At 60.4% G+C, this 9,194-nt stretch overlaps 1 protein-coding gene across 1 annotated transcript; it reads right to left on the bottom strand.

Annotated features, from left to right (window-relative positions):
- On the bottom strand, window positions 1-9,095 carry NOP53 (NOP53 ribosome biogenesis factor; the record flags this gene model as incomplete). The annotated part of the gene is given in 13 exon segments (XM_081217905.1): window positions 1-61; window positions 169-245; window positions 1,006-1,072; window positions 1,310-1,485; window positions 2,192-2,395; window positions 2,469-2,573; window positions 3,841-3,936; window positions 5,088-5,158; window positions 5,509-5,708; window positions 6,304-6,412; window positions 8,238-8,302; window positions 8,753-9,059; window positions 9,062-9,095. Coding segments are annotated over 13 exon segments (1,557 nt in total). The 5' UTR covers window positions 9,081-9,095.
- Window positions 9,096-9,194: the final 99 nt, after the last annotated feature.

Here is a 9,194-nt window from a genome sequence, read left to right as displayed (position 1 = left end):
TCACTGGATCTCGCGGAACGCCCGCTTCTCCACCAGCTTCACTTTGTACTTGCGCTTGAACCTGGGGGAGGGAGAAGAGAGCAGTCGGCGACCTCAAGCCCATCCGGCGCCCATCCAGTGCGGGAAGGTTCCCGATGCCCGCCCTGCATGGCAGGCCCCGGCCCTCACTTGGCTCGCTCCCGAGGCTCGATCATGTTTCTCCTCTGGAAGCTCTTGAACCGGTCACGGAGGATGTTGCCCTCAGGCTGCGAGACACGGACAGGGAGGCCTCAGCGGGTGCCAGGCAGAAACCCCAGGGCCCTGACCATTCCACAGGGTCCAGTGGAGGGGGGGAGTCAGCCCTGCAGTCCCCCCCTTAGCCAAGGTCCCGAGTCTGGCCTCACGTACACCAGGAGCTCAGCCTGGCCCTGAGCTCGTGGGGTGATAGGTACGGGCCCATGGGCTGGCCCTGAGCTGGGCTTGGAAGAAGCAACACGAAGGAGGCTGGAGAAGGGGGAATGGGCATGGCCGGCAGGGGAGCGCAGGGGCAAAGGTGGGGTCAGAAGAAGGGTGCACGGTCGGCCCACTACAAGTACAGCTGGCTGGAGCCCCAAGGCGTGCCAGACCACACAGGGTCCGTGGCTGTGTGAGGAGTTGGGCTTCCTCCTGGGGGCACTGGGGAGCCACCGCAGGCTCTGAGTCGGGGAGGAACAGGGTCTATTTTGAGCTTTAGGAAGACCCCTCTGGGACTGAAGACGCTGAGAGTGGGGCCCGGAGACCAGGGGCTACAATGGGACCTAGCCAGGAGGAACGGTGTTCTGAGGGCCCCAGGCTCCAACTATCCATCACTCGGCCCCTCACCCCCAGGGGACCCCGTGCCCTCAGCCCCCAGGCATCAGCCCAACCAGCCCAGCCTGGGGGCAGCCATGATGTCACCCATAGTCCCTGGTGGACACGGGGAGCAAGGATGGGTATCATCACCAGGCACGAGCGTCTCCCCTACAGCCCCCCAGCCCAGACAAGTACCTTCAGGGTCCTGAGTGAGTCCGACAGCTCCGAGCTGAGCTGCACGTCAATGTCGGGGTCCTGATACCTGGGGAATGCGGGGCGTCCGGCGCGGGGGTGGGGGGGAGGTCAGCCTGGCCCAGGACACAGGGCCAAAGACCCCTCTTGGGAACAAGAGCCGGGCAGTGGGGTTGAGAACATGGAATTCTGGGGGGAAAGAAATGGTCTCCCAGGAGAGGCCCAGGCTGAGCAAAGATAGGAAGGCGCCAGATGGGGGATTTGGACCCCTCCCAGCCTCCCAGGGAGCCCCCAGCCCGGGCCTCACTTGAGCCGCCCCAACCGGCGGGGTCTGTCCGCCTCTGCCAGCCGCTGAGCCCGCCGCCGTTCCCGCCGTCGAGCCAGCTCCGCCAGCCGCTGTGCCACCTGCGCCTTGATCCCGCGCAGCCTGAAGACCTCCTGGCGCCGAAGCCGGGCGGCCCGCACGGCAGCCTGCTGCACCCTCTGCGGGGACGGGCGAGGTCAGGGGCCAGGCCGAGCACCACCCGGCCCCGGGGGGCTTTTCCTCCACCTGCTCCCAGGTTACAGCAGCTGTTTCTCCACAGTGCTTTTCTTTTTTAAAAAAATTTGCTTTTTGGCTGCACTGGGTCTTCATTGCTATGGTGGGCTTTCTCTAGTTGCGGCGAGTGAGGGCTACTCTTCACTGCAGTGTGCGGGCTTCTCGTTGCAGTGGCTTCTCTTGCTGCAGAGCACGGGCTCAAGGCACGTGGGCTTCATTAGTTGTGGCATGCAGGCTCAGTAGTTGTGGCTCACGGGCTTAGTTGCTCCGTGGCATGTGGGATCTTCCCGGACCAGGGCTCGAACCTGTGTCCCCTGCACTGGCAGGCGGATTCTTAACCACTGCGCCACCAGGGAAGCCCAGTGCTTGTTTTGTGAACCGACCTTCCTTATCCGTTTTTCTCTGTCTGGGGTTCATAAACCCTCCCCACCCCCCACCCCCGAACACCTTCACCAGGGCAGCAGGGCATGACCTGGCGTGTTCCCCGCTGCCTCCTCTGAGCCCAGAGAGGCACCTGGAGGATGCCAGGAACTAGGTCTCAGCGGACAAAGGAGCTTCAAGGATCCCAAACAGCCCCAAAAAAGCAGGCTGCAGGCAGGAGAAACCAGGTTGCGGGATTGGGCAGAGCAGACTGGAGCCCACGGTGCTCACCAGCATCCGGGCGGCCTTCTCCCGCCGCCGCCGCTGCTCCGTCTTCTTCTCCGCGGAGGCCGGGCGGACGGCTGTGGGCGAGGCTTCTGCTCCCGTGGCCTGGTCTCCTCCAGCCTCCGGCCCCTCGTCCTGGCCCTCGCCCGGCTCCCCTTCCCCATCCGACTCCTCCAGCAGTCCCTGGCACATCTCCTGGAACGCAGACTCCTGGGGAGAGGGGGCGGGTCAGGCGCAAGGCAGGGAGCGCGTGGGGAGGGCGGGCGAGTGGGCCCGGGCTCACCTGGGTGGCGGCCTGCTCCGAGGCCGGTGGGGCCAGCTGCCGCTCCAGCTTCTCTGCTGCCTTCTGCCGCTGCAGCTCCACCTCGTGGGCCGCCCGGAGCAGGGTCTGGGAGGGGGCGGGGGTGCAGGTGAGGACCCAGGCCCGGGAGGCCTGTCCTGGGAGTCACAGACCCGGCCCTCTTACCTCCCACCTGCACCTCCACCCCAGGACTCAGCCCACCCCCCTCGACAGCCCAGGCGCCCCTCCTCTCCCTGGCCTCCCTGCACCGGCCAAAGGGGGCTTCTAATCCCTAACCTCACGTCTGCTCTAACCGTCCTCTTAAAGGACAGTCTGGTCTCTACACACTGGAGGTTCCACTTCTAGGAAGTGCCCTGAACAGGCACATGCACACAGACAGGAAGAAGCGGTGGCTGCCCGAGACCAGGGAAAATGGGGAACTGGCGGGTGACGGCTGATGGGCATTAGCCTTCTTTCTGGGGTGATGAAAATGTTCTAAAATTGACTGTAGCGATGGCTGCACAGCTCTGCATATGCTAAACACCACTGAACTGTGTCCTGTAGGTAGGTGAATCACATGCATGGAAATTATATCCTGATAAAGCGATTATGGTAAAAAAGAAAGAAAAAGAAAAAACAACATCTCCCCATGAGCGGCAGCCTCTGCGAGCAGCCTCCTCTGCCTGTGGCCGGCGCGGCGCTGTTTGCTCCCGAGGACGCTGTTCCCGGGGGAGGGACATGGCCCCGCCCTGGGTCAGCTAAGAGTCTGTCTCACGGGGAACAACGCTAAACAGCATTCACAGGAGCACCTGCGTCTACTCAGCGACCTTGATTTCTCTCCAGGAACCTGAGCTCCCAGAGGGCGGGGGTTTGTCCCCTCTCTGTTCGTGACATCTGTACCCGACAGATGTCTGTGAGATAAGCACTGACTCTCGCCACCAGCTTTTGCTGTTGCTAAACTACCTTCACCCTTGCACAAAGCTTACTCGGTCACACGTTTTGTTGCCACCAGTTGAAAGCCTTTTGCATTTATGTCCCACAGTTCCTGAAAGGTGCCGCGGTCTCGCCCACCTCCGGGCCCTTTGCACATGCTGCTCCCTCCGACTGCAACACCCCCCTTCCTTCCTCTCTTACCGTAACAAACTGCCCCCAGTCTCAGCTCTGATGCCCCATTCTCCAGCCAAGCCCTCCCTGACTCCCAAGGCTGGGTCTGATGCCCCCCCCTCCCCCGCATGCCCTTCCATCCCAGCCCTGCCCACTCTGGGTCATCACTGTCCGGGAACAGGTCTGTCTCCCTGACTGGACCACGAGCCCTGGGAGGGCATGCCAACCAAGTGGCCAAGCACCGAGTGAGAGGCCTGGCGGGGCGGCGTACCTGGTGGTCCTCAAAGGATGGGTTGTAGGAAGCTCCCGCGGGCGTCACCTCCACGGCAGGCGCCTTGGAGGGCTTGGTGTGGAGATGCTGCGGCCGCTGGAGGAGGACAAGACCAAGGCAGGGTAAGGCCCGGGAGTGCCATGACTCAAGCTCCTACAAGTGCTGGGACCCTGGGCCCGGGAGGCGGCAGAGGCCTGCGCACGGCCTTCAAGCTAGGAGGTGCCTGTGGCATCTGTAACGATGGACAGCTGGTACCGCGGGCGCAGCAACCCCAGGACAAGCACGCAGGGACTCCGCTTGTCTTTCCTGAGTAGGGTCCCTGTCGCCAGAGCGGTGGGGAGGGGTGAGACTTGCAAAACCGTAAGGTACGGTCATCAGGCCATCACTGAGATGGGCAGCTGTGCTCGGCAGAGGGCATGAGGTTCTGTGTCTCCCAGCGCAGGACACCGCAGACAAGGGCTAACGCACACTCAGAGTGTAGCCCTGCGCCCCCGGGAACTTGGCAGAAACGCAGGGCCACGTGCTCACCTGAAACCCGCTAACCAGAACCTGCACTTTAACAAACCCCCAGGGGACCCGAGTGCACGCTCAGCTCTGAGCGGCATCTCCCCATCTGGACTTGCCGCGTCCCTGCCCCGCTGGCCTCCACCGCAGCAAAGGCCCCCCGTCTACAGCAGAAGGCTGGGGGTCGCCCCTGACGCCCCCTGCTCCGCCCCACAGCCAACTGCCCGCCAGGCTGGGTGCTTCTGCCCGAGGACTTGCCTCGGGTCACCCCCTTCACCCCCGTGCTGGGGCGCCCGCCCCCACCTGTCCCACCTCCTCAGAGCATCGCACAACCCCACCGCTCCCGTGTGCAAAAGCACTTAGGATAAAAGCCCACAGCCCAAAGTGGGATCCCGCAGCCTTCTCCCACCCGGACCAGCGGGCCTCCGCACCCTACAGCCCCGCCCTCGCTGGAGGCTCTGCCCTCCCGTCTCTGCAGGCTCGCTCGCTACACCAGGTCTCCGGCCCCTTAGTACCATCTTACTGTCCAGTGAAGGTTTCCCTCATCTCCCTGAAGCACGTCCCACCGACCTGCCACCACTCTGCTCTGTGCCCTGGAGGCGGCACTGCCTGCCTGGCTCCAGCAAGGGGGCTCCCGGTCACAGGACGGTCGGGCTCTGACGCTGAGGCTCTACGGCCTCACCGCTCCCCAGCCCCGCGCTCTGACCCTTATCACCCAGGACGCCCTTCTGATGAATTCTCACCTTCACACCTTTCTTCTTGGTCTGCTCCAGGAAAAAAGGGTCCTGGTGCTCCAAGGGCCGGTCCAGAGGGTCTGCGGAGGCAGCGAGGGGCAGCTGCTGGGGGAACGTCGGGGCCCTGAGGGGCTCCCTCCCAGCCCTCCTCTCTTAAGATGGCACCGAAGCACTCACTGGAAGACGGCCCGGGAAGGACTGACTCTCAGACCCCAAAGGGCTTCGAATGCCAGGCAAGAGAGCATGTGGACGGGGTCCAGAAAGCAGAGGAGACCCCAGGCGGAGGGGCAGGAGGCGGCCCACGTGGAAAAGGGGAGCGCGAGCAGGAAAACGGTGCCACTTCAAGACACCTGACTCTGTCGAAGACCCTCAAAGCGACCCCCGCAGGGCACCCCCCTTAGACACGGCGCGCAGCAGCAGGGACACTCACTGTCTTTGACCCAAAGGTCGTAAAAGGGCCGCTCAGCCGTGTCCTGCGGCCCGGGCTTGGCTCTGGCCGCGGGAGGGTGGAGGAGCCGGGCCTGAGCCCTGCGCACCTCCCGGGGCCATTCGCCCCGCTCTGCCAGCCTCTCCCACAGCTGCTCCTTGCGCTTGAGCTTCCTGGCGTTGGGGACCTGGTGGGCTCGGACGCTGGGCCGGGGAGAAGCAGCACAGGCGCAGCAGGTGAGGCGGGCTCCCCCTGCCCCCGCCACGCATCCCAGCACCTCCTCCCTCCACAGGGGGCCTCCTCACTCAAACCAGCAGCTTCAGAGACCATCTCCCCATGTCTGCCCCCAGCCCAGGCCTCTCTCCTGAGCCCCAGACCTGACAACACATCAGCCCCTGGGGCCCTTGCCCTGGAGCTCTCCCAGGGACCTCACACACCATTTCACAACCAACCTCAGCGTCGCTCCACTGTCCGTCCCGTCCGCCATCCACGCCCCACCCCCACTTCAGGGGTCAGTCACCAAGCCCTGCCTGACCCATCCCCTGGCCGTGGCTGCCCACCCAGCCCTCCCTTCCATCCCCAGAGCCCTCGGCCACGTACAGGCCCATCCTCGCCTGCCCAGCCACAGCACTCTGGCCCCAGCCTCACCGCCTCCAATCCGCTCCCCAAAGCGCAAATCCGACCCCATCCTCCCCTCCAGTGCCCTTCACCCATCACCCTCCCTCCCCAAAATCCTTTAGAACGGCGTGAGGCCAGAACCAGAGGAGAAGGAGGGTCTTGTGGGGGTGGGACACTTACTCTTTGGGTGCAGGGACCTTGGATGTGTTCTCTAGGATGAGGTCGATCCGAAGGGGTTTCTTGAGAAGCAGCGACCTCTTCTGACCTTTGGTCCTCTTCTTGTTCGGCTCTGGGGGTGGGAGAAAGGAAAGAATTAAGGCCTCAGGCGTCCTCACTACCCAAGACCAACTTCCCACTCCCCTCATTCCGGCTCCCCTGGAGACCTGCATCCCAGTACAGACCTGGAGGGCCCAGGCTGACCCCAGGCTCTCACCTGAGGAAAGAGGCCCCTGCAAGGGCAGGGCCCAGGGTGCCCAAGCTGTGACTCCCCACACCACACCCATTTCCTAGGCCAGCTGGAGGCAGCCCTGTGCTGGGGACACAGAGGAGTCAGACCCACAGCCCTGCAGACAAGGGGCTTCCAGAGGCAACAGGGAAGAGGCCACAGAACCATTAACACTAACAAGGAAGAAAGCAGGTGGTCAGGTGACATGAGGCCCAGGGAGCTGGACTCAGGACCCAATACGGCCGATTCTTAGCACAACAGAATTTTCTGCTTTTACTTCTAAAGCCTAATAGTAAAAAGGACTCTAGAACAAAACATACTAGGATGGAATCCACATCCTTCCATTCGCTAAGGGACCTCATGAAAGTGACTTTCCTCCTCTGTGTTGCCAAAATGAGGTTTAATGCCTACCTCACAGGATCAGGCGGAGGTGTATTGGGTTGACCAAAAACGTCGTTCGGCGTTGGCCATAACATCTTATGGAAAAACCTAAACCAACTTTTTGGCCAACCCAATAATTGCAGCTGACCACTGAACAACATGGGTTTGAACTGCTAGAGTCCACTTATACCAGGATTTGTTTCAATAGCAAATACTACAGGAACACACGATCTGCAGTTAGTTGAATCCACAGATGTGGAACCAAAGTACAGAGGGCCGACTACAAATTACACGTGGATTTTCGACTCCATGGAACGTCAGTGCCCCTGAGCCCTGCACTGTTCAAGGGTCCATTGTATCTCGATTCCACAGCGATCATCCGTGAAAGCCTGCAATCGCTGTTATCCTTCCACTTTTTTTTTTTTAATCTAAAGCAGAATCTGTAACTACTTCCTCTCCTGTTCACCAGGACAGCTCCCTGCCTTACCCTTCTGTTCACAGAGCAGATCTCCTCACTCCTGTGAAAGTCGACCTCTTTAATACCCCTTCCTTACCTGCTCACTCAAAGACCGCTCTCCCCCAAGAGGTCCTTTCATTTCCCTTAGACCAGATCCCTTGCCTGATCTCATACGTGCTCATAAAGGCCATCCTGCTGTTACAGCAGCCTGACGTTTTGCTCATTAAAACTATCGGCTTTCCCGTTAAAACGGGCCCCTTAGCTTTTCTACCCCTCCTTAAAACAAGTCGCTTATTGTTCACTTGTTTTTCCAGGTATTGACAGTAAACCTTATTACTCACTGAAGCAAACCCTAACTTGCTTCTCCTCCACTTGTTTTAGAAGGTCCCGACCCTGCATTTTGGCAAATTAAAGCAAGCGGGTCAAGAGGAGTCTCTTATTCAACTCGGTCCTTTTGTTCTCATTAAAGAACAAACATCTTATTGAGTAAAACAGGTGTGATTCCTTACAGCAAGTCCCTGACTTGGTTTTCTGCAAATTAACAGAGACCTCCTGATTTATGATTATCTACTCAACAAGGCAGATCCCGACTGGATTCTCTGGCCACTGAGACCTCTCTGAAACCTCAGAAAAAAAAAATGAGTTCTTTAGGTTAGTCCCTAACTTGCTTTCTGTTCATTCCAGGTCCTCCTGTTTATATAGTAAATAACTTCTTTTTTGCAGGTGTTTTCCACCCAAGCCACGTCATTAACACAGATCCTTTTAGAGGCTCAGGGAGCCTCAATAAGGACTAATCATCACCATACACCCGCCATAAAAACCCTTTCTCACCTTCATTCTTGGAGCCAGTGTCCACGAAGAAGAGTTTTTCATCGGGGGCCTCTGATATCAAGCCACTGAAAAACAGAAATTCAGGATGTCAGCCATACATGCTGGGGAGAGGGGCACGAAGCTGCGGAAGGTGCAGGTTTAACCTCTCCGGGCCCAGCTTTCCTGTTATGCTCATTCACGTACGATCTTCCCGCCTGGGACCCTCCAGGCCAGAGCCCCTCCCTCCAGTTTGCAAAATTTACTACTTAAAACGCACTAAACTAGGCTGGGTGCAGGGTAAGTACTGATACCAGAAAAGTGTGGTTTACCTGGATTCTAATTTAACTGGGCGTCTTGTACCCGGTGACCCTATCAAGCCCCCCAGGCTGTCACCCGGAGTTCCCAGTCCATCCCTCGGCTTCCCCAGCGGTGCCGGACAGGAGCTCCCAGGCCCCCGAGAGTCCCCCCAGGCAGCTCGGCCTCGCACCCCGCCACACAGAACGTGGCCCACCTGTCCGCAGTCCCGCCCCACTCACCCGCTTGTGCGCTCCTGCAGCCGCACGTCCTCCAGGAACTGATCGACCTCCAATCCCAGCGGCTCCTGAGCGAGCCGCCGCCAACCCCGCTTCTTATTTCTTGGGCCTCGCCGCCGCCGCCTCAGGGCCGGGTCCACCGAAGTGGGCCGCAGCCCCAGGAAGCCGGAATCGGCCTGGCTTTTCGAGCACCGCCGGGCCCCACCACCACCGCTTCCCACCGCCATCTTGTTAAAGGAAGAACTTGGTCTCTGGCGTCCGGAAATGAGGTTTGGCGCATGCGCACGCCGAAATCCCGCCCCCTCCCTGACCTACTTCCGGCGGCCGCCATCTTGGTAGGGCGGCTGGAGCCGCAAAGGGGCGGGGAAGCTACTATCTTGGTAAAGGATAAATGGCTCCTCCCCCTTCTGCAGATTCCGGTCCGCCCCAGGTTGTAGGTTTGGAG

Source organism: Mesoplodon bidens (genome assembly GCF_964165515.1).
Source record: "Mesoplodon bidens genome assembly, chromosome: 18".
Classification (NCBI taxonomy): Eukaryota; Metazoa; Chordata; class Mammalia; order Artiodactyla; family Ziphiidae; genus Mesoplodon; species Mesoplodon bidens.
Note: the sequence above shows the minus strand (reverse complement) of the source record. Positions and strands in the feature narration are given on the sequence as shown.